The 25,860-nt window shown below is 42.8% G+C and overlaps 1 protein-coding gene across 1 annotated transcript; it reads right to left on the reverse strand.

The window, feature by feature from the left end:
* Window positions 1-2,000: 2,000 nt before the first annotated feature.
* On the reverse strand, window positions 2,001-23,200 carry pxmp4 (peroxisomal membrane protein 4). The gene is made up of 4 exons (XM_063041104.1): window positions 23,044-23,200; window positions 15,723-15,785; window positions 6,381-6,579; window positions 2,001-4,214 (listed from the first exon to the last, which is right to left on the reverse strand). The coding sequence occupies exons 1-4, from the start codon at window positions 23,154-23,156 to the stop codon at window positions 3,954-3,956; spliced, it is 636 nt and encodes a 211-aa protein (XP_062897174.1). The 5' UTR covers window positions 23,157-23,200; the 3' UTR covers window positions 2,001-3,953.
* Window positions 23,201-25,860: the final 2,660 nt, after the last annotated feature.

The raw sequence follows: 25,860 nt of genomic DNA on the forward strand, positions 1-25,860 counted from the left end.
GCTTACTATCTGTACTTGTTCATATTTTAATAGTTCCCTCATGTCCTCTGCTTCTCACTTTACAGATGTTGCTCCATCCCTTACAGGTCCAACACAAATAGTCTCGCATTTTGCTGTAGGGATAAATTGGGTAGACAGTCAGAATCTTTGCTCCCCAAGGTGGAAATGTGATGATTTGCATTTAAGGTGAGAGTGGGGAAGTTTGAAGGAGACACGGAGGGCATGTTTTTAACAATCATAGAGCACTACAGCACATAAACAGACCCTTCAGCCCATTTAGTCCATGATGAATTGTTTTCTGTCTAACACCATCAACCTGAACCTGGACTGTAGCCCTCCACACCCCTTCCATCCATGTACTGTAACTATGCAAACTTCTTTAATTTTGTAATTGAACCCGCATCCGTCACTTCCACTGGCAGCTCATTCCACACTCACACCACCCTTTGAGTGAAGAAGTTTCCCTCCAGTCATCATCATCAGGTGCCGTGCCCAGTTTGAGCTTTGACTGCCATGGCCCACACACTCCTGTTTCGGGTCAAGTGGATCAATTCATTGGTATTCATTTCCAGTTCTCTGGCTGCTGTCTCCATCATCATTTGTCTTTGTCTTCCTCTTGCTTTCTTCCCTTCAACCTTTCCCATAATTACCATGCATTCTAACTCCTCTTTCCTAATCACATGTCCAATGAAGTCACTTTGCCTTTTCATGATCTCATACATTATTTCTCTTTTTGTTTGCTCTGTTCATGATATTGTCAGATATTCGTTTCGTCCATGATATTCTTTGTATCCTCCTCAAAAATCACATCTCTGCTGCTTCAATTCATTTCCTCATGTTACTAGATATTGTCCAACATTCTGAGCCATATAACATAACTGGATAAACATAACATTTCAGTACTCTGAGGCGGGTTGTCATGCCTAGTTTAGTACTGGTCAGTATACTCCTCATTCTCGTAAAGGTGTCTTTTGCCATCCCTATTCTTCTTTTGATGTCCAAGTCGCACCTGCCATCTGATGTCACCCAGCTTCCTAAGTAGCAAAAGTTCTGTACTTGTTTTATGCCTTCCCCGTTTATTCTCAGCTTGCGGATAGGATTCTCCTTTTTGGATATCACCATACATTGTCTTTTTGCAATTGATAGATAGACCGATTTTTGCACTTTCTTCAACAATTATATTAATTAAGTTTTGTAGTTCTTCCTCTGTACTTGCAATTAACAGTGTCATCTGCATATCTGAAATTATTAATGTTTTCACCGCCAACTTTGATTCCCAATATGTCTCTTATTTTTTGTCATATTGTTTCACTGTACACATTTCCTTTCAGTGGACCCTTAAATATTTCACCTTTAACCTATGACCTCCATTTTAGCCTCACCCAACCGCAGTGCAAAAGCCTGATTGCATGTGAGAGTGAGGAACGAGCTGCCAGGCAGTGTGCAGTCAATTCAGACAATAAAGGTCTTTGAAGAGCATAGTGCATCTCTACACCGCAAGGTACCAGAGCCATTTGGTATACAGAGACAAGGAGGAAAACAAAGGAATCTAGGGTGACATTTACTATCTGTCAGCTGCTTTACAAATTCTGAAGTATTGTTGGTTTTAAAATATGCAAAATCTATTGACACAATACACCAGGTATGGCCTCACCAACATCTTGTACAATTGCAGTGTGATGTCCTGATAGCACCTACCTTTGCCTCAACTTCAAGTTTATTGTCATTTATGTATATTCCCAAAAGGAACAACATTCCTTCAGACCGAGGTGCACAACACAGTATATATAACTAACACACAACACAAATAAATTAAAAATATGTATCAACAAATTTAGATGATTGGTTAAAATACCAAGTATCCAAGCTGTTTATTAATGGAATGATTACTTGCAGGTCCAATAGCGATCTTTGCAGGATACAAGGCGATTGGAGGCTCTGCTCATTGGTGCTTCCTCCTCCATCACTACAACCACCCCCCCCCACCCACAACCCACCCCATCAATTTTAACACTGACTTCAGTTTCTCAAGTTTCAATTATAACCAACTGTCTCTGAAGGACTTCTGTGAAATACTTCAGGAGGTTCGTGTCGAAGTCAACCCAAGCTAGGCCTTTCACAGTGAACAGGAAGGCCTTGGAGAACCAAGGGGCATGGGAGTACACATACATAGTCTACTTATCTGGTGTCACAGGGGGACGAAGAGAATTGCACGCTGGCCTTCAGCAGACAGGATGCAGAATATAGGACTTGGGGCATCATGTTGCAATTGTACAAGAGCCGTAAACCAGCTTCTTCCAGTTGGTAGAATGGTTTCACTAAGACTAGGAACAGCAACAAAATCTGTGTAGGATGGTAGCAGGGAAATATGCCGGTGGAGAGCCCACTTTGCACTCAGAATTTCTCCCCCTTGTACTTCCTTAGGCACATATGCAAGAAGTTCCCAATTAGATCAAGCTACCTCTCTGATCACTACAGTAGATGTACACAGTCCTGAAGATTAGACACACACACCAGTCGGGAGAAGTGCCTCCAGTGACCCCCCACCCCCACCCCGTCCCTGCCTCCATATTACTCACCAACTCACCAGCCTCTGCCAGATCACTAGGTAGGTCATGTGAATTTTGAACTTAATATAAAAACTAAAACAAAAAATCTATGTCCAGTGCTACAATCATAGTTGACACCAAATGATGCCTACAGCAGCATTAATAAAGTATGAATCTAAGCCATTATAGCATGAGGGAATGTGAGACTGGTAAGAGTATTCCTGAAAGGAAGTACATTGTCAAGCATGCTTAGTTTGAAACACAAGAGATTCTGCAGATGCTGGAAGTCCAAAGTAACACACCAAATGCTGGAGCAACTCAGCAGGTCAGGCGGCATCTATGGAGAGGAATAAACAGTCAATATTTCAGGCTGAGTTTCTTAACAAGACTGGGAAGGAAGGAGGAAGAAGCCAGAATAAGAAGGTGGGGGGTGGGGGTGTTGGGGAAAGGAAAAGTGCTGATGAAGAAGGTAAGTGATAGGTGAAACCAGGTGAGGGGGAAAGATAGGTGATTGTGGGACAGAGATTCAGAACTCAGCAAATCAGACCCAAATCACTGACTCCATAGATGTTGTCTGACAACATAACAACCTCACTCAATTTCAATCTCTCACCCAGGACATGCTCTCTTCTCACAGCTGCCTATCGGCAAGAATGTACAGAGCCTCAGGACTCACACCGCTAGGTTCAGGAACAGTTATTACCCCTCAACCAAAGAGGATCAATTTACTCAACTTGATTTGCCCCATCATTGAAATGTTTCCACAACCTATGGACTCACTTTCAAGGAATCTTCATCTCATGTTCTCAATAACTATTGCTTGCTTATTTATTATTTTATTTACTTATCAATCTATCCATTTATTTATTTTCTCTTTGTGTATTTGTGCAGTTTGTTGTCTTTTACACAATGGTCGAATACCCAAATTGGTGTGGTCTTTCATTGATTCTATTAAGGTTATTATTCTATTATCGATTTCAAAGTTCAAAGTACATTTTATTATCAAAATATGTATAAATTATACAAACTTGAGCTTCTTCTGCTTAACAGACAAGCCACAAAAACACGAAAGAACCCAAGTTAAAAAAGGTAATGCCCACAGGAAACTCAATCTTCGACTCGTACATGATGACATATATGCACTTTGAACTTTGACCAGCTGAGTTCCTCCAGCATTTTGTGTGTATTGCTCTGTGCTTAGCCTTTCTGCTTTGGAAAGGTAATTTACCTACACATACATGAGTAATAAGTGTCAAACTATCAGAAGTACCTTGAGCCCTACGGTGATGGACTCGTGAGCCAATTGGTAAATTGCATCAAGTAAGTAAAGCCTTCAGGAAGAGGAAAAAAATTAATGTAGTAAATCTGAAAGTACCGTCCTGATTTGCTTTGATTTTCACCTCATTAACCAGTCCTCTTTTTGTTGTGAACCAGAAAGTCCGATAAATCATGCCAAATATTGCTGTCATCGTAAAGGTAGGACATAGATGACTGGAGTGACGGTTGCAGTGTGTGTGGGTGGTACTCAAACAGCCACAGGACGAGACCCCACACCAACGCAGCAAACAGCGGGAATGGGTCCCGCTTTGTCTCCGGGAAGTAACCCTTCTCGACTGTCAGTCGAGAAAGTCCAAACAGAACGCGGGACAGCAGGTACATATTTATCTGTTAAGAAATAAAATGGAGAGAAGTAACAGGGTGCTTGTTAAAATGAAAGATACACATCCACAGACGTGGGGGGGGGGTGAGGAAAATTTGGATTTAGGCACCATTTTGGCCACCAATAAAGTGACTTTAATTGAGCAGAACAAATCATTTCCTGAAATAACATCAATCATGTGACTATGAGGGGTATAGAGGGCTATGGTCTAAGCGCAGGTTGATAGTACTAGGCAGAATAATAGTTCAGCATAGACCAGATGGGCCGAAAATAACAAACTTACTGAGAATATACATACTGGCCCTGTGGGCATTTTGACTACAGACTTTTGAATGATATTTGAGGATGCATTAACATGTCATCGAATCATAGACCAGTACGTTTGTTATTAATAAAATATTTAAGCACCCTTTGCATTTTTAGCAGATTTTAAGGCTGCAGATCACCCGAAATACACTTGGTTCTGGTTGCACAGCTTGCTTGTACTCTGGTTCAGACTAATGAGTGAGAGATATTGGACCATCTGAATTGCCGAACAATTGGATGTCAGAATATCGGAGTTTTACTGTAGTTTTGAAATACTCATCACCATCATCATGTGTCGTGTTCCATGACTATGATTGTTCCTGTCAAATTTTTCTACAGAAGTGGTCTGCTATTGCCTTCTTCTGGGCAGTGTCTTTACAAGATGGGTGACCCCAGCCATTATCAATACTCTTCAGAGATTATCTGCCTGATGTCAGTGGTCACATAACCATGACTTGTGATGTGCACCAGTTGCTCATACAACCATCCACCACCTCTCCCATGGCTTCACGTGACTCTGATCAGGGGGCTCAGCAGGTGCTTCACCTTGCCCCAGGGGACCTGCAGGCTAGCGGAGGGAAGGAGCACCTTATACCTCCTTTGGTAGAGATGTATCTCCACCCCACCACCTGGACCCCTGATTAACATTGTAAAAAATATTCTTGTTACTTATTTCAATAACTGTTTACCTACACTGCAGACAATCGGAGGGGTGGAGCGAAGTTATGACGGTGCTAAACGACGACTCCTTTGCTTACATCTTCGGAAATAGCTCTATTTCTATTTTTGATACCTCTTTTGTTCCTTTTCAAGGTGCTTTTGAAGTCCCTGACCTGGAGTTACACTCTTACTTCAGTTCTTTGCAGGAACGGGACCCACTCTCAGGGCCTCACGACCAGCCGCTTTTTGATATCCGAAGGACACGGCCTGGAAAACTAGGTGTCTTCAGGGTGCCGAAATTTTGTGGCTCTGCGGACGTGCTGATTCAAGGCCAGTGCCCCTGACTGAGGCGTTGCAGGAGAACACGGAACATCAGGAGCAGCGGGTTAACTGCCATGGGCTGTGTGTCCAAAGGCCTGAGCCTTTCTGGGGCTGACTCTCTGGGTGCAACAGACTTTTAACATCAGAAATCAGCTAAATGTTTGTTACGTCTCCCCTCTCGCCCTCTCGCTGTGAAACAGGGACACCTCTTTTTCCCTTATTAGGGGGAGAGAGAGAGCCTGTGGTATGTTGAATTACCGGGTGAACGAGCAGTCATTTGGATTCTGCAAGTCTGTGCCTTTATTGATGCTTTGCTGCACGCTTGAGTGCTCGGTGGAGGGCGCCAATGCTTTTTTGCTGGTGGGGGTGGGGGGGTCATTGCCTTGCTGCTGCTTGTGCATGGGGGGGGGTGGAGATGGGGAGGCAGGACTTTGGGGTTCCAACATTTAACTGTCATTTATTCTTTGGGGCATTCATGGATGTTTGCGAAGAAAAAGAATTTCAGGATGTATACTGTATGCATTTCTCTGACATTAAATGTACCTATTGAATTACACATTATAAATGCTGTCAAACAGCAATGAGGTAATTGAAACAAAAAGTTATCTATTTATGTTAATTGAAGATTTAAGTACTGTCCAGGGCACATTGACTAAAAATTTACTGGCAAATAGATTCTTCCAGTAAAGTGTAAAACACTGAGATGTAAATAGTTAAATTGCTTCAGCCATGTAGCAGCTCAAAGCGCCACCTCCAGGTAAAATAAGATACTGCGGATGTAAAACAAGGGTGAAGGGCTCTCAACGGTTCCAAATCACGGTTACCGAAAGTTTCAAATGCACCATTGTGCACCACCAAACAAAGAAAATTATTATTTTTTTTACCTGACTGTTGATGTGGTTGTTGTCTCCGAACACCAACCAGCCTCCAACACAAGCTGCCAGGAATGAGTGGAGTTGTGACTTCTCATTCTGCCACCAGCGCTGAACTGCCAACAGAGACTTGTAGGTGAAGACAAAGAGGGCCAGGTTTCGCGAATGAGTATAGGTGGCAAGTGTGATGGCTTTCACTTTGTCTAGAAGACTGAATGCACAACAAGGAACATGAGGATAACAGATAAAATTCTTCCTCTGCTCTCTTCACTGATGTTTTTTACCCTACCCAAGGATAAGGAGAACTTTGTGTTTGTTTCAGTGGCACATTTACCTACTGGACATCACTTGTTATGGATTTTGCTCTGCTGATGGGAAGTTCCTTGGGAGTATTTCAATTCTAAACAGGCTAACAAACATACCCCACCCTTCCTGTAGGGAACACTCACTGTAAGTGTAGTGGTTAGTGCCACACATTACAGCACCAGCGATCACTGATCCTGCCAATGTCTGTAAGGAATTTGTACCTTCTCCCCTTGATCGCATGACTTTCCTCTGGGTGCTCTGGTTATACCATAAGACATAGGAGCAGAATTATGCCATTTGGCCCATCGAGTTTGTTCTGCCATTCCATCATGGCTGATTTATTATCCCTTTCAACACCATTCTCCTGCCTTCTCCCTTTGATGCCCTGACTAATCAAGAAAATATCAACCTCCTCATTAAGTAAACCAAATGACTTGGCCTCCAAAGCCTTCTGTGGCAAAGAATTCTACAGATTCACCGCCATCTGACTAAATAAGTTCCTCCTCATTTCTGTTCTAAAGGGATGTCCATGTATTCTGAGGCTACGGCCTCTGGTCCTAGACTCCCCCACTACCAGAAACATCCACTCTATCTAGGCTTTTCAATAGATTAGGTTAGATTATGAGGACACGCAGTCCTCTTTTTATTGTCATTTAGTAATGCATGCATTAAGAAATGATACAATATTCCTCCGGTGTGATATGACAAAACACAGGACAGACCAAGACTGAAAAAACTAACAAAACCACATAATTATAGCATACAGTTACAACAGTGCAACAATACCGTAACTTGATGAAGAAACAGACCATGGCACAGTAAAAAGTTCAAAGTCTCTCGAATGTCCCACATCTCACACAGACGGGAGAAGGAAGAAAACTCTCCCTGCCATGCCCGACCACAGTCCAACTCTGAGTCGTCCGAAAACTTCGAGCCTCCGATCAGCCCTTCGACACCGAGTACCAAGCGCCATCTCTATCCGAACGATTCGACCTCAATCTCGGTCGCCAGCAGCAGGCAAAGCCAGGGATTTTGGGGCCTACCCTCCGGAGATTCTCAATCGCGCAGTAACAGCAGCAGCCAACAGGCGTTTCAGAAATTTCTCCAGATGTTCTTCTGTGCTTTCATGTCTGTCTCCATCAAATCAGAATTGTCCACGGCCCCTACTTAACAGAGATGATATCGTTTTCACTGGAGAGCTGCACGCGCATCTTCTCCTCCTGGTTTCAATGAGATCCCTCATTCTTCTAAACTCAAGCAAGTACAGGCACAGAGCCATCAAATGCTCCTCGTACATTAATCCTTTCATTCCCATTCCCAGAGTCATTCTTGTGAACCTCCTCTGGAGATCTCCAATACCAGTACATTTTTTTTTTGTAATTTATTTTTTTATTGAATTTCATCATCGAACAAACATTTCCATAAGAGGTATTTCAGATACTGTACATATATCATATTTGTCACAAATCTCCACATAATATTTATCTGAGGTATACACTTATAGAAAGGAGAGGAAAGAAAGAACAATCAAAAGTAGAAAACTATGTACAGAGTAGGGAGTGATTTTTTTTTACAAGATATTCATTGACTTGTGAGAATAAAATCAGGCCTATGAGGTGTTATGTATTTAAACCATATTTTCCAGCATGAATAAAATTGTTCCAACTTATGATTAACAGATGCTGTTATCTTCTCCATTTTGTAAATGTCCATTGTAATTTCTATCCATACATTTAAAGTTGGGCTCTCCTGTGATAACCATTTCCTGGTAAGAGTCTTTTTACCAGCCACCAGCACTATATTCATTAAATATTTATCTCTTTTCAACCATTCTTGAGGTATATACCCAAAATATATGGTCTTACTCTCTAAGGGTATTTCACACTTAAAGATGTCTTGTAGGGCATTATGTATCCCACTCCAATAGTCTTTGATAACGGGGCAGTCCCAGAAAATATGATAATGGTTTGCATTCTGATTTCCACAATTTCTCCAGCAAACAGGGGAGTTGTTTTCATAATGGGATTTCTGAGAGGGTGTAATAAAATATCTTATCAAGTTTTTCCACCCGAACTCCCTCCATTTCTGTGAACTGGTACACTTCCATTGATACCTCCATATTATTGTCCAGTCTTCCTCAGATATTATTATCCCTCCTTCCTTCTCCCATTCAGTTTTAATGTTTGAAGTTGACTGTGTTTTAAGATTTGACAAACCCTTATACATGCCTGAAATGATCTTACTACCGTTGTCTGAATTATATGCTTTTCTAAATAGCTCTATCAGACATGCATTTACCTTGGTTACATTTTTAACCGTCCTATTAACATACTGTTGCATCTGTAAATACCAGTAAAAGTCTTGTTTTTCTAATAAGTGTTTCTCTTTGAGCATTTCAAAACTGAAGTGTTCCTTCTTTCATTATATTGCAAATAGCTGTTACTCCTTTAGCTGTCCAGTCCTTAAATCTAGCATCCAGTTTATTCGGTGTAAAATCCGAGTCATATGCACACCATTTAAGAATTGCAATGTCTCTCTCCAGTTCATATTCTTTTATAATAGTTTTCCAAATTTTAAGAGTCCATTTCACCCACGGGTTGTCAATATTATTTATGTAACTTTGCAGGTTGTTATCAGCCAAAATTGCCTGTATGGGGATGGAAAGTATCCTCTCCTGAATGTTTTTCCATTGAGCGCCATATGATGGGTTGCACCAGCATATCACAACTCTCAACTGTGCTGCAAAATAATAATCTCTACGAGAAGGTAGGCCCCATTCCCCCTTTTCCTTGGCTAATTGCAAAGTTTTGAGATGAACCCTAGGCCTTTTACCTTGCCATATATATCTTGATAGCATTTTGTTCCATTCATTGAATTGATTTTGGCTAATCTCTATTGGTAGCGTCTGAAAGAGATATAATAGTCTGGGCAGTATATTCATTTTAATAGATTCAATCCTTGAACTGAGACCAAGTAAAGGAATTAGGTTCCACCTTAATCTTCCTTAATTTTTTTATATATTGGCTGATAATTGCATTCTGATAATTTTCCCAAATCTTTTGGCATAATGACGCCCAAATATTTGATGGACTGCTTGCCATGCCCAAGGATATTTACCTTCAATTTCTCTTGGTGGGGTATAGTTATATGAAAGTAGTTGGGTTTTATCTATGTTGATCTTGTATTCTGATAATTGGCTATATTGTTCAAAGAATTGCATCAATTTTGGTAAAGAGTATGCTGGTTGTCCTAGATAGATCAAAATGTCATCTGCGTAACAGGCCAATTTATGCTCTGTTCCTTTAATAGTAATTCCCCTGATATCTTCATTTTGTCCAATTTATTGAGCTAATGGTTCCAGATATAATGCAATGAGTAGTGGTGACCATGCACAACCCTGTCTCGTGCCCCTTTCTAGGGTAAAACTATTAGATAAATATCCAACCAACATACATCAAAGTTGCTGGTGAACGCAGCGGGCCAAGCAGCATCTATAGGAAGAGGCGCAGTCGACGTTTCAGGCCGAGACCCTTCGTCAGGACTAACTGAAGGAAGAGTGAGTAAGGGATTTGAAAGCTGGAGGGGGAGGGGGAGATGCAAAATGATAGGAGAAGACAGGAGGGGGAGGGATAGAGCCGAGAGCTGGACAGGTGATAGGCAAAAGGGGATACGAGAGGATCATGGGACAGGAGGTCCAGGAAGAAAGACGGGGGGGGGTGACCCAGAGGATGGGCAAGAGGTATATTCAGAGGGACAGAGGGAGAAAAAGGAGAGTGAAAGAATGTGTGCATAAAAATGAGTAACAGATGGGGTACGAGGGGGAGGTGGGGCCTTAGCGGAAGTTAGAGAAGTCGATGTTCATGCCATCAGGTTGGAGGCTACCCAGACGGAATATAAGGTGTTGTTCCTCCAACCTGAGTGTGGCTTCATCTTTACAGTAGAGGAGGCCGTGGATAGACATGTCAGAATGGGAATGGGATGTGGAATTAAAATGTGTGGCCACTGGGAGATCCTGCTTTATCTGGCGGACAGAGCGTAGATGTTCAGCAAAGCGGTCTCCCAGTCTGCGTCGGGTCTCACCAATATATAAAAGGCCACATCGGGAGCACCGGACACAGTATATCACCCCAGTCGACTCACAGGTGAAGTGATGCCTCACCTGGAAGGACTGTTTGGGGCCCTGAATGGTGGTAAGGGAGGAAGTGTAAGGGCATGTGTAGCACTTGTTCCGCTTACACGGATAAGTGCCAGGAGGGAGATCAGTGGGGAGGGATGGGGGGGACGAATGGACAAGGGAATTGTGTAGGGAGCGATCCCTGCGGAATGCGGGGGGGGGGGAGGGAAAGATGTGCTTAGTGGTGGGATCCCGTTGGAGGTGGCGGAAGTTACCATTGATTAAATATCCATTGATTTTAATCTTGGCAGTAGGATTGTCGTATGGTGCCTGTATAGTTTTAATAATTGTGTCATGTAGACCAAATCTATGCAAAACTCTACAGAGAAAATTCCAATTAACCGAATCAAATAATCTCAGCGCCCACGCTTATCATAGAAACATAGAAAATAGGTGCAGGAGTAGGCCATTCGGCCCTATCACTATTGCTTCAATTTCATTTTTTTTATATGATCCATAATGTGAAGTGTCCTTCGTAAATTGTCTTGTGTTTGGTGTTGTTGTATGAAACCTGTCCGATCATTATGTATCAGTGTGGGTAGAAACTCTTCTAATCGTTTGGCCATGATGGAGGTAAATATTCCATAATCCACTTTAAGAACAGATATTGGTCTAAATGACCCACATTTCATTTTATCCTTGCCTTCTTTCGGTATAGCTGAGATTATCGCCTCCTTCCAGCTGGGTGGCATTTGTGCCTTTCTCAGGGCCCAATTCAGTGTGGAGAGTAAAATAGGGATTAACTCACTTCTAAACTCTTTATACCACTCTGCTGTACATCCATCTGATCCCAGTGACTTGCTTAATTTAAGCCTACTAATTGCAGTTTTTAGTTCAGCTTCAGTTACGTCAGCGGTCATTGTTCTATTTTGTTCTTTGCTTCAAGTGGGTAACTCTAAAGAATTCAGGAAGGTGTCAATTTGGGTTAAGTTCCCCCCTGTAACTTTGGAATATAGAGTTTTGTAAAACATTTCAAAAGCTTCATGAATTTCACTTAGTTTATTTTTGTATCACTTAAGAACCCAGTTCTATGAATTGTATTTTCTGCTATCTTTTTTTTCCAGTTTCCACGCCAGTATTTTCATAGATTTAGATCCACTTTCGTAGTGTCTCTGTTTCAGAAACATTAAAATTTTTCTAATTTCTTGTATGGCCAAACTATTAATTTCAATCCTAATTTTTAAAATTTCCTCTCGTATATCCTGTGCCAAACTCAATTTGTTTTTTTTCTCTAGTTCCTTCAGCTTAATTTTCCCTCTTAAGACAGCCTTCAGAGTATCCCGTAGAATAGGAGGCGAAACCCCTCCACTATCACTGAGTTCTAAGTAAAGACCAATTTCTTTTATAATTTGTTCCTTAAAATAGGGATCATTGAGTAGACTTGAATTTAGTTTCCAAACAGTATTCTTTGGTTGTAGGTCAAAATCAACAGATAAATATATAGGTGCATGGTCACTTACATCTATTGTCCCAATTCCACGGGTGATTACTTTGTCTCTATCTTTTCCAACAGTTATGAAATAGTCTATTCTTGTATATACGGAATGGGGGGCAGAAAAATGAGTGTAATCCCTTCTGTTGGGGAAAAGGTCCCTCCATATATCAATCAGACCAACATCCTCAAAAGGAGTGTTAACTTTCTTATGTAAGGACTTTGTTTCATAAGTTTTCCTATTGGAGGAGTCTAGCTTTGGTTGTAATTGTAAATTTAAGTCTCCCCCACATATCAAGAGACCTTCTGTTTCTGTTACCATAATATTAGTAATTTTCTGGAAGAAACTAGTATCACTTCCTGGGGGTGCATATATATTCAATAAAGTAACTGGATTTCCATCTATATTCCCCTCTTACCAGAATATATCTGCCCTCCTTATCTCCCATTTTGAATACTTTTTCAAAATTTGGCTTACTTGAGATGAGAATAGCAACTCCTCTTCTATGTCCTGATTTATATGAGGAGAAAAACAAATTAGTGAAGCCCATTCTCTTTCATTTTCCATGCTCACTATCACTTGTGAGTTTCCTGTAAACATACTACATGGGCTTGTTCTTTTTCATTTTTGATGGAATTTTACTGCGCTTGACTGGGGATTCATGAGCCCACTGACGTTAAAAGAAATGGATTTTACTTTGTCCTTAGCCATGTGTATTTACCTGTTAGTATATCATTGAAATTTGCAGAATATAACTTAATCGATCTACTCCCTGAACAAATAAGAGCCAAGAAATGCGAATAATAAAAAGGTAACGAAGATATGATTCCAAGGCTGGGGTCTCTAGATGACCCTGGGTTGGGCTAGAAGTCTAGCCATGGGGGATAGTCCCTCCTACCTGTGGGTTGAGGGCCCCCGTTGCAGTACCTATAAAAGTAAGTAAAAAAAACTACGTCCATTACACAGAAATGATTCCCTGTGTATTCCTCCCATGTATATATTCTCATTTAGGTGGGGAAAAAGGAATAAATAAATGAATTTTTTTAAAATTGAGTAATACGAAAACCACATTATAACACGTATTTCTCGAGATAGGTATATCACCGTCTATTTTTGCTTCCGTTTAGTTTATCAGCACTTTTAAAGTTAGCCAAACCTTATGGCTCTTCTGGAGGTCGTGAGGGTTGTCTTCGGAGAACTCACAGTCTCTTCCTAATATCCTTCTCCCGTCCTGTTCCCGTCCCCTGCTATCTCGGTTCTCTTACTATTTCCCAAACAGTTCGGGACAACTGCTCATCCAGACTTTCTCCTGGTTTGACCACGCTAATGGACAGTCCCGGTTGTTCATGTCTGTAGTCGCCTCTTCCACCAGCTGGTACAGTCGTATCCCTTCTTGGTAAAATAGTCTCAGTTTAGCAGGGTACAGGGTTTGAAATTTAATCTTTTCTTCCTTTAATATTCGTTTCGCTTCAGAATACTCCTTCCGTTTCTGTAGGACCGCCTGGGGGGTGGGGGGGCGGGGGTAATCATGATCAAAGTATATTAACTTACCATTCCAAAAAACCCTCTTCTTACCCCAGGCCCTTCGTAGAATCTCTGCCTCGCTCTTGAATCGGACAAATTTAAGTACAATGGATCGCAGTTTACTTTGTCTGTCTCCGGCAAGCCGCTGGGCGAGAGAACGGTGCGTCCTTTCTATTTCCATCTCCATATTCGGGGCAATCTCCAGCACTTCCCGCAGCAGCTTGCCTACAAAGTCTATCATCAACAATCCCTCTGCTCCTTCCTGATATTTTTCCATCGCGATCTTCCCTCCTGGTCAAGCAATTTACTTTCCTGTTGATTTAATATTTTTATCGTCTTACTTAGTGTCTGTTCCACGTTTTGTACGCAGTCTTCCACCTTCTCAATTCGAGTCTCTGCCGCCGCTATTTTCTGATTGACGTTGGCGAGCTCTGACTTTACGTCATTGAGTTGCTGCTATATATCTTTTTGGACTTCCCTTATCTCTTCCAGAATCTTCATCATATTTGCCGCTTCGCCTGAACAAGGCCCCACGTCAACCTCGCCGCCCTGCGCACGTGTAGGAGAGCCATGCGCTGCACCTCTCTCTTCCGTAGGCTCCGCAGTGATGCTTTTTTCATCTCCATCCTTTCTCCCCATTCTTGCCCTCCTTATCAACTCAGATATGTTCGAAAGATCTTAGATTTGATGCATTAACGGGGCAAAATATCTGTTTTTCCAGAGGAGCTGTTGAATTAAGCTGCCATTCTGAACAATGACGTCACCGGAACCCCAGCACATCTTTTCATAGATAAGGGGCTATGGTAGCATAGTGGTTGGAACAATGCTATTACAGCTCACAGCGTTCTGTAGTTAGGAGTTCAATCCAAGCGCCATTCTGTAAGGAGTCACTGTATGTCCTCCCTGGAATGAGCAGGTTTTCACGGGTGCTCCGGTTTCCTCTTGCAGTCCAGAAACATACCGAGTAGGTTAATTGGTTGTTATAAATTGTCCCGTGATTAGGTTAGAGTTAACTGGGGTTGTGGGGTTGCTGGGGCGGCGTGGCTCAAAGGGCCAGAAGGGCCTACTCAACACTCTATTACTAAATAAGTAAATAAATAAAAAACACTGCATTCCTCCCACATCCCAAAAATGTAGAGGTTAGTTAGGGTTAGTGATTTGTGAGCATGTTCAGCTGGCACTGGTGGCGTGGTGAAACTTGCTGGCTTTGCCAGCATATCCTCAGACCGTGCTGGTCGTTGGTGCAAACGATGTGCTTCAGTGTATATTTTAATGTATATGTGACAAATAAAGCGAATCTCTCACACACAGAGTTATAAAACAACTTGTATTTACAATAAAGAGAAAGGTCAGTAGTGTACAGCATCTCTTCGGTACCAGGGTGCAACGTGCAGCTGTGCTCAAACAGGACGTGTGTGGAATACACACACATATTGCCTGCACAGCATTAGTGTGCTGGGCACATTTAACACTGTTATAGGATTAGATCAGCAAGATCAGAACAGGAAGATAGAACTTTTATGACTAAGATCAAATAAAGGCATTGGAGAAATTACATACACCTGAGTGAAATAAATTAAATCTAATTGAGCAAACCTCTGGAATAAGAAACACAGGAAATTTCATTTACAATGAGGTAGGGGGTAGGAAAGGGGTTTGTTCTGATGTTTTTATATTGTTCTGCTGAACATTGTGGGCATGCTATGTAAGCATGATGGCACTGGAAGCATAGCAACATCAGCGGGCTGCCCCCAGCACATCCTCAGACTGTGTTGGTTGTTATTGCAAATGATGCATTTTTCTGCATGTTTTGATGTACATGTGATAAATAAAGCTAATCTAATCGCTCCGTGTTTAGAGACAAACATGGCAGTTACAACATCAGCGATATAAACTTGGCATACATCAGATACTTACCTTCCTTTCTTAAACAGCAGAGTCATCACAAGAGCATGCGGGGCTCGAATTTTGGCTCCATACCTTGAAATTTAAAAAAAAGTATAGGTCAATACTGTACACAAATAACACACATCAAAGTTGCTGGTGGACGCAGCAGGCCAGGCAGCATCTCTAGGAGGAGGTACAGTTGACTTTTCGGGCCAAGATCCTTCATCAGGACTAACTGAAGGAGGAGCTAGTAAGAGATTTGAAAGTGGGAGGGGGAGGGGGAGATCCAAAATGATAGGAGAAGACAGGAGGGGGAGGGATGGAGCCAAGAGCTGGACAGGTGATTGGCAAAGGGGATATGAGAGGATCATGGGACAGGAGGCCCAGGGAGAAAGACAAGGTGGGGGGGACCCAGAGGATGGGCAAGGGGTATAGTGAGAGGGACAGAGGGAGAAAAAGGTGAGAGAGAAAAAGCATGTGTGTATATAAATAAATAACAGATGGGGTAAGAGGGGGAGGTGGGGCATTAGCGGAAGTTAGAGAAGTCAATGTTCGTGCCATCAGGTTGGAGGCTACCCAGACGGAATATAAGGTGTTGTTCCTCCAACCTGAGTGTGGCTTCATCTTTACAGTAGAGGAGGCCGTGGATAGACATATCAGAATGGGAATGGGATGTGGAATTAAAATGTGTGGCCACTGGGAGATCCTGCTTTCTCTGGCGGACAGAGCATAGGTGTTCAGCGAAATGATCTCCCAGTCTGCGTTGGGTCTCGCCAATATATAGGAGGCCACATCGGGAGCACCGGATGCAGTATATCACCCCAGCCAACTCACAGGTGAAGTGTCGCCTCACCTGGAAGGACTGTCTGGGGCCGTGAATGGTGGTAAGGGAGGAAGTGTAAGGTCATGTGTAGAGATGTTCCGCTTACAAGGATAAGTGCCAGGAGGGAGATCAGTGGGCAGGGATGGGGGGGACAAATGTACAAGGGAGTCGCGTAGGGAGCGATCCCTGCGGAAAGCAGGGGGGGGAGGGAAAGATGTGCTTAGTAGTGGGATCTCGTTGGAGGTGGCGGAAGTTACGGAGAATAATATGTTGGACCTGGAGGCTGGTGGGGTGGTAGGTAAGGACCAGGGGAACCCTATTCCTAGTGGGGTGGCAGGAGGATGGAGTGAGTGCAGATGTGCATGAAATGGGGGAGATGCATTTGAGAACAGAGTTGATGGTGGAGGAAGGGAAGCCCCTTTCTTTAAAAAAGGAGGACATCTCCCTCGTCCTGGAATGAAAAAGCCTCATGCTGAGAGCAGAAATAGTCCAGATAGCTGTGAGAGTCAGTAGGCTTATAGTAGACATCAGTAGATAAGCTGTCTCCAGAGATAGAGACAGAAAGATCTGGAAAGGGGAGGGAGTGTCAGAATTTTACCAGGTAAACTTGAGGGCAGGGTGAAAGTTGGAGGTAAAATTAATGAAGTCAACGAAATGGCATTTTTGTCTGTAACAAAATGGAACCTGTATTGTACCAGAGTGCTTTGCTACTAGTGATCGTGCAACATTATGCCAATGGACCCTGAGTATATGATAAACTGCAGAAAGATTAGCGGATTCAGTTACTGAAAGAATGCCAAGTACACTGATTAAGCAGACGAACAGAATGCACCCTGTCCTTGAACTAAGACACAGGTAGCTTCACTTGTGTATAAAGGAGTGACTATGCAATTTTTTCAAAGCTCGCACTAGCTCTGTACGGTGCTGCTGTTAAAATAAACATGCTTATGACTGAACCACTCAAGTTAATTGTTGTTTGTTATAAGACGTAGTAAAAAGGAGCTCGACAGATTTAAACAGCCATGGAGTCTTCAGTGCCAGCAACATTCGCATCCCATAATATATCAAAACTACTCCTTGTACAAGCTGGATTCTCAAGCAAATCCCTTGGGAAAATCCTCCTGGATAGACTGTCTCCAGGACAATGAACTCACAGGGCCCTTAACTTCTTCAAATGCAGTTAATTGTTGATTATCGGACAGCATGGAGGGCCGCAATCAAAAGCAGTGTGTGACGTGGTGAGATAGCAAGGACCGACAAGTTCTTCAATAAAAGAGCCAGAAGAAAAGCCAGAGCTGCATCACCCAGACCATCTTCCTCCTTCACCTGCAGCCACTGTGAAAGAGACAGCCACTCCAGAAAGTGCAAATAGCCCAAGTCCACAACTCCAAGAACCATCAGAAAAAGTGTCACACCATCATCTCTCGAGACGTATGGATGCCACCGCCAATTTCCAAAATTGCAATCCCTCCCGAAGCACCAGAACAGGGAATAGAAACTTCATTTCTGACCCCACAGCAGAGGTGTGTAGCTTCAGCACCGCCCCCCGCCCCCCCCCGATGACTGGGGACCACTCACTAACATCCGCAGAACAGTCCATACGTTATGTGAACATCTGTTCCATAAACGAAAGATCTAAGACCAGGGGTTCCCAACCTTTCTTTTAATGCCATGGACCAAAACTATTAAGAAAGGGGTCTATGGACCTCAGGTTGGGAACCCCTGTGCTAGACAAACCAAAATGCATCAGTTACTGTAAACTACAGAACACAGCAACTCACCTATTAAAAACCTGCTGCAGGAGAAATCTCATTCCCAATTAACGATCTGGAGACCATTGGCTGGATTGAGAGACTGGCTTAACAGAGAATGGTTTCTCACATTAAAAGAAAAAATCAGAGACCCAGCGAAGTTTTGGATGGAAACCTGCTCCTTTGGGGGTTTTCCCCACAGTACATGTATACAATGACCACATGAAAGGAATGGTCAAAAAGTATTGAGGAAATCATCACCTACAATACTGCCTGGACAGGAAAAGAAATGGACAGAAGTTGATCTCAAAAAGGGAAGCTTTGATCTCACATGCAAAGCAGATTTGCAAGAGCCATTTCAATCTGTCATTTTTTTTTAATTTAACAAGTAGCAATATGCAAAAATACAAGCACATGGACGCACACTAAAAAAAAATCAGGTTGACTAAAAATCAAACTCATTCCTACTGAGTGCACCTTGGGATCTGTACACGACAACTTCCAGATGCCCACTCTTCCCAGTGAGGCAATCACCACATTCAGCCAGGTTGAAGGAAGGGACAGGATGATGAAAAAGGGATGAAAAATAAATAGGAAATAAAATCTACTTAAAGAAACATTAACATTAAAATCCAAATTTTTCTAAGTGTAACTCCTATCCACAAGATTACTAATTCCAAACCATGTTTCAGACTTTAGGAATGAGGAAACCAAAGTAGTTGAACTCCAGACATGCATGTGGTATGGTGATGGCATGAATTTTCTCCACAAATTAAGAGTGATTACCACAATTTGAATTACCAAGTGCCGTAGGACAACGTAGTGGTTAGTGTAACGCTAATACAGTGCCAGCTTATAAGATTGGAGTTCAATGCCCGCCACTATCTGTGAAGAGTTTGTTCGTTTTCCCCATGACCGTGTGGGTTTACTGCTAGTGCTCCAGTTTCCTCCCACATTCCAAAAGTTATTTAGTGATTTGTGGGCATGTTATGTTGAAGCCTAAAGCGTGGCAACACTTGCAGGCAGCTCTCAGACTGTTGGACATAGATGCAAGTAAGACCATAGGACTCAGGAGCAGAATCGGGTCCGCCATTCACTCATGGCTGTTCCTTTTCTCCCCCTCCTCAGCCCCGCTCCCCAGCCTTCTCCCTGTAACCTTTGATGATGGCGTCCAAATAAGAACCTATCAAGCTTTGCCTTAAATATACCCAACAACATGGCCTCCACAGCTGCCTGTGGTAATAAATTCCATAAATTCACCACTCTCTGGCTAAAGAAATTTCTTTGCATCTGTTTTAAATGGATGCTCCTCTATCCTGAGGCTGTGCCCTCTTGTCCTAGATTCCCCCACCATGGGAAATATCCTTTCCACATCTACTCTTAGGCCTTTCAACATTCGAAAGGTTTCAATGAGATCCTCTCCCCCTCCATCCTTCTAAATTCCAGTGAGTACAGACTAGTATGATAAACCTTTCACTCCCGGAATAAGCCTTGTGAACCCCCTCTGAACCCCCTCCAACGCCAGCACAACTTTTCTTAGATGAGGAGCCCAAAACTGTTCACAATACTCAAGGTGAGGCCTTACCAGTGCCTTATAAAGCCTCAGCATCACATCCCTGCTCTTTCAAGCCCTCTTGAAATGAATGCTAACATTGCATTTGCCTTCCTCACCACCTACTCTACCTGCAAGTTAACCTTTAGGGTGTTCTGCACAAGGACTCCCAAGTCCCTTTGCATCTCAGATTTTTGGATTTCCTCATTTAGAAAATAGTCTGCACATTTATTTCTTCTACCAAAGTCACTGGCCGGCTGGTGGCACAGTGACATCAGTGCCGGACTCCGGACGCGAAGGTTCCCGAGTTCGAATCCAGTCGGGCTGCTCCTGGGCACACTTTCCATCCCTACCGGGTTGAGTGTCGAGCTCGCAACTTGCTAAAAAAAAAAGACTGCGCTGTGAGAAGGACGTGGGGGACCACTCACAGAATCTTTCCTCCAAGACAACCACTTGAAAAAGTAGTCACCGAGGCTCTGGCAGGGTATGGCACACAAAAAAAACCAAAAAAAAAAGTCATAACCATGCATTTTCCAACATTGTATTTCATTTGCCACTCTCTTGCCCATTCTCCTAATCTGTCCTCGTCCTACTGCAGCCTACCTGTTTCCTCAACACTACCAGACAAAGATCCTTTCATTCCTACTCGCAGCCGCCTACCAATCAGCCAATCCTCTAACTGTGCCAGTAACTTTCCTGTAATATCATGGGCTCTTAACTTGGTAAGCAGCCTCATGTGTGGCATCTTGTCAAAGGCCTTCTGCAAGTCCAAATATAGAACATCCACTACATCCTCTTTATCTATCCTATGTGTAATCTCCTCAAAGAATTCCAACAGGTTCGTCAGGCAAGATTTTCCCTTAAGGAAACTATGCTAACTTTGTCCTATCTTGTCCTCTGCAAGATCATTACTAATGCCTCTACAACCTCTACCTCTTTCAGAATCCTAGGGTGCAGTTCATCTGGTCCAGGTGACTTATGTACCCCAGGTCTTTCAGCTTTTTGAGCACCTTCTCTCTTGTTATAGTAACTGCACCCACTTCTCTTCCCTCACACCCTTCAACATCTGACACACCGCTAGTGTCTTCCACAGTTAAGACTGAGCAAAATACTCATTTAGTTCATCTGCCATTTCCTTGGCCCCCATTATTACTTTTCCAGCCTCATTTTCTAGTGGTCCCATATCCACTCATCTCTCTTTTACTTTTTTTTTTTACATACTTGAAAAAGCTTTTACTATCCACTTTGATACTGTTTGCTAGCTTGCTTTCATATTTCATCTTTTCCATCCTAATTACCCTTTTAGTTGCTCTCTGTAGGTTTTTAAAAGCTTCCCAATCCTCTGTCTTTCCACTAATTTTTGCTTTGTTGCATGCCCTCTCCATTACTTTTACATTAGCTTTGACTTTCCTTGTACATCACAGTTCTTCATTTTTAGAATACATTTATCCTGCACCTTCCTCATTTTCCCCAGAAACTCGTGCCATTGCTGCTCTCCTTCCAATTTACTTTGGCCAATTCCTTCTCATACCACTGTAATTTCCTTTACTCCACTGAAATACTGCTATCTTCCAAACAGATGCCTCTTAAATATCTTCCTTCTTCTTGAACTATGGCTTTTCCTCTCCCATCGTAAAAGCCTTTGAATGCATCTCATTCTCTGCTCTCGCTCCTTCTCCTCCGAGACAGAATAAGGACACAGTTACATTGGTCCTCACTTTCCACTCCACTGGTCTCTGCGTTCAACAGATCTCTCACCTCAATTTCCACATCTTTAAATAGATTCCACCAACAGACACATTTTGACTCTGCTCTGCTATCAGGAATCATTCCCTTTGCAACTTCCTGATCTACTCTCCCTTCCAACAATTACTCCCCTTCAATGAGCACTTTGAGAGCATAGATCATGAAACAGGGTGGCAGAGGAAAAGGCTGTTCAGCCGGTGATGTCAGTGTTGACCACAATACCAATTTAAATTAATTCCATCTTTCTGCACATGATCTACATCCTTGCAGTTCAGGTATTTGTCTAAATGCAGCTTTTCCCTCAAGCCAAAGGAATCCAGCAACCCAATCCGTGAAGCAGCAATTGGCTTGCACTTCTTCAGATGTAGCACCCTGCTTTAGGTGTTCACATTGATGTAGAGAAAACTGCAAACAAACCAAACGCAGACCAGGTGACACTGTGCACAGCACCTGCATTCACTCTGCAGGAATGACCCTAACTTTGCCATTCCCTGCCACTTTAACTCTCCATCCCACTTCCACCCTGACTGATCAATCTATTGCCTCCTGCACTGTCACAACACAAGTTTGAGAAACGGCAGCTCATTTTTTTTTTGTTTGGGTACACTGCAGCTTCTGGACTCAATGCTGAATTCTATAATGCCAGGAAACTGTCTATATTCTTTTTTTTCCCCTTCTTCCCCCCAGGAGCAGAGAAACCAGGCATATCTACTCTGTATTTTGCACATCCCACATTCCCTCTTCTACATTAGGACCCTCGAACTGCTCACTACAACTCATTGACCAGAAAACCTTGCTTACAACTTGTCCCCATTCATTCTGTTTTCCTCTGCTAGATACACCCTACCCTCCCTGATGCTTAAAAAGCTTCTTTTCTCTCATTCTCATTTCTGATGAGTTATCTCCAACCTAAAATATTTGTTTTGTTTCTCCTCCCACAGATGATATCTGACTTGTTACTTCTACCATTGTTATAATTTTTGATTATCAACAGCTTTATTTTGATTTTTACCTCCCTTCATCTATGTGGGTGTTACAGCAGTAACAAACCCCTCATTACTAGAGATCAGATCAGGAAACAGTCACTATGTGTGCCGGACATGGAAGGCTAATCCAAGTAATTTAGCCCTTCCCCGGTGCAGCAACCCCCAGACGACTAACTCCCTTCCCCGGTGCAGACTCCTGGCAACTAACCCCTTCCCCAATGCAGATCCGTGGTAATTAACCCATTTCCAACTACTGACACAGGTAATTAACCCCATCCCAAAGTTGACTCCCTGGAAGTTAACTCCTTCCCCATTGTGAACCCAGAGTAATTAACCCCCCTCCCCAGTGTTGATACCAGTTAATTAACCCTTTCTCAAGTATTTACCACAGGTAATTAACTCTTCCCTACTGTTAACAGGCAGGGTGATATTGAGCCATGTAATAAACTACCCTGCCTCTCTTAATGGCGCTTTACCCACACAATAAACTCACACCAGCCCGTTGCGGAATCCCTTGACGGCGGCCAGAGCTCCATGGAGCCGGCGCTCACGCAGTAGTCGGTTCACCGCCCGAAGGACGACAGCCACTAACTCCCCCGAACTCATTTCTTGCGGTTCTGTTACATCGACGGACCGGAAATCTCGATCCAGCACCCAATCCGCTCCGTTAGGAACTGGCATCCAAACATCCGTTCCCATCAGAGGAACAAAGTCCCCAAAACTCTGGGTCCCTAGAAATTAAAGTTTAAATATTTGGCATGTAGGATTTGATCAAATATTATTTGGTTTCAGATTCTATTTTTTACGTCCTGACGATCAACACTGGGCAACCTCAGGGGTGTGTGCTTAGCAAACTGCTCTACTCTCTGTATACACATGACTGTGTGGTTAGGCATAGATCAAATACCATCTATACATTTGCTGACGATACAACCATTGTTAGTAGAATCTCAGGTGGTGACGAGAGGGTGTACAGGAGTGAGAAATGCCAACTAGTGGAATGGTGTCGCAGCAACAACCTGGCACTGAACGTCAGTAAGACGAAAGAGCTGATTGTGGACTTCAGGAAGAGTAAGACAAAGGAACACATACCAATCTTCATAGTGGGATCAAAAGTGGAGAGAGTGAGTAGCTTTAAGTTCCTGGGTGTCGAGATCTCTGAGGAGTCCTAACATATTGATGTAGTCATAAAGAAGGCAGGACAGTGGCTATACTATATTTGGAGTTTGAAGAGATTTGACATGTCAACAAATACACTCAAAAATTTCTATAGTTTTACCGTGGAGAGCATTCTGACAGGCTGCATCACTGTCTGGTATGGAGGGGGCTACTGCACAGGACCAAAAGAAGCTGCAGAAGGTTGTAAATCTAGTCAGCTCCATCTTGGGCACTAGCCTACAAAGTACCCAGGACATCTTTAGGGACCGGTGACTCAGAAAGGCAGCGTCCATTATTAAGGACCTCCAGCACCCCAGGACATGCCCTTTTCTCACTGTTACCATCAGGTAGGAGATACAGAACTCTGAAGGCACACACTCGGCGATTCAAGAACAGCTTCTTCGCCTCTGCCATCCGATTCCTACATAAACATTGAAGCTTTGGACACTACCTCACTTTTCTTAATATACAGTATTTCTGGTTTTGCACATTTTTAAATAATCTATTTAATATACGTAATTGATTTACTTATTTACTGTGTTTTATTTATTATTATTATTTTTTCTCTCTGCTAGATTATCTATTGCATTGAACTGCTGCTACTAAGTTAACAAATTTCGCATCACATGCCGCTGATAATAAGCATGACTCGGATTCTGATTTATGCCATAATGTTATGCATTGAAAAACAATCCCTTTGGTCAAGTATCCCATGCTGATCAAGATGCCCATCTCAGGTAATGCCATTGCCTGTATTTGGCCTATATCCTTCGAAACCATGGGTTCCCTCTAGGTTGCCAACTGTCCCGTACATTGGGCTAAATTGGTTTGTCCCATACGGGACCGCCCTTGTCCCGTATTTCCCCCGCTAAGGTAGAGCGTTCCTATGAAGCCTTTCGTAAGCCAAAATGGCATGAAGCGAAGAAGCAATTGCCATTAATTTATATGGGAAAATTTTTTGAGCGTTCCCAGGTCCAAAAAATAACCTACCAAATCATACCAAATAACACATAAAAACGAAAATAACATATAGTAAAAGCAGGAATGATATGATAATTACACAGCCTATATAAAGTAGAAATAATGTATGTACAGTGTTATCAGAATCGGGAAGATTAAGCCAAAACCAATATATGTGTGTGTGTGTGTGTGTGTGTGTGTGTGGGGGGGGGGTGGGGGGAAGAGAAAGCGGCACATACGCGCATGCGCACGTAGGTGCCTGCGAAAGGCTTCATGGTCATGGTAGTCTTTCCTGGGGTAAACACTAATTTTGACTGCTAATTTTGTCCCTTATTTGGGAGTGAGAAAGTTGGCAACCCTAGTTCCCAGTCTGGGGTCCATGGACCTCTTGCTTAATGGTATTGGCCGATGGCATAAAACAGGTTGGGAACTCCTGCTGTAAACCTTCCCTATCTACGTACTTGTCGAAATGCTTTTAAAATATTGTCATTGTCCTTAACCACTTCCTCTGGCAGCTTGTTCCAGATAGCTTCCGCCCTCTATGTGGAAAAACTTGTGCCTCAGGTCTTTTTAAAACCTTTCCCCTCTCATTTTAATTCTCTCATTCTAAGACTCAACCACCTTGCGGGGAAAAAACGTGTGACCAACCACCTTCATCTTATGCCCCTTGTGGTTTTATAAGGACATGCTTTAGCTTCCTTTGCTCCAGGGAAAACAGTCCCAACCTATCCAGTCTCATAGTATACACCCTCTTCATCGTCCCCTCTACTTATATAGAAGCATTGAAGCACATTTGGCATTATCTGTTTTTATTTCAGGTTTTTGTGTTCTGCAAAACTTTGCTTTTGATTTTACCTTTTACCAAGTCTGGGATTCAGACCTCAGTTATGTAGAGAGGCTGGAGTCAAAGAAGGCAGAGGTGTGCCTACAGTGAACTGGACAATATGCAGGGATTCAACTTCAAGTCTAAATGAATACACCACAGTTGTCACCGACTTCATCGAGACTTGTGTGCATGAGTGTCTGCCTATGAGAACATACCGGACTTACCCAAACCAAAAGCCGTAGATGATCCAGGAGATTCAAAGTCTGCTGAGGGCTAGGTCTGTGGTATTCAAGACCTGTGACCCACAAGGTATGACCTAGGGAAGGCTACTTCAAGGGCGAGAAAACAATTCTGATTAAGGTTAGA

The sequence above is a fragment of the Mobula hypostoma genome, chromosome 2 (assembly GCF_963921235.1).
Source record: "Mobula hypostoma chromosome 2, sMobHyp1.1, whole genome shotgun sequence".
Lineage (NCBI taxonomy): Eukaryota > Metazoa > Chordata > Chondrichthyes > Myliobatiformes > Myliobatidae > Mobula > Mobula hypostoma.

What these genes read in the sequence shown, in the direction of transcription:
- pxmp4 (XM_063041104.1), bottom strand. Translation starts at nt 23,156, where the DNA reads ATGAGTTCGGGGGAGTTAGTGGCTGTCGTCCTTCGGGCGGTGAACCGA. An exon ending in GGATTCCGCAACGGGCTGGT is followed by an intron (nt 15,786 to 23,043) that starts GTGAGTTTATTG and finishes TTAAATTTCAAG; the next exon opens with GTATGGAGCCAAAATTCGAG. An exon ending in ACAACCACATCAACAGTCAG is followed by an intron (nt 4,215 to 6,380) that starts GTAAAAAAAATA and finishes ATTTCTTAACAG; the next exon opens with ATAAATATGTACCTGCTGTC.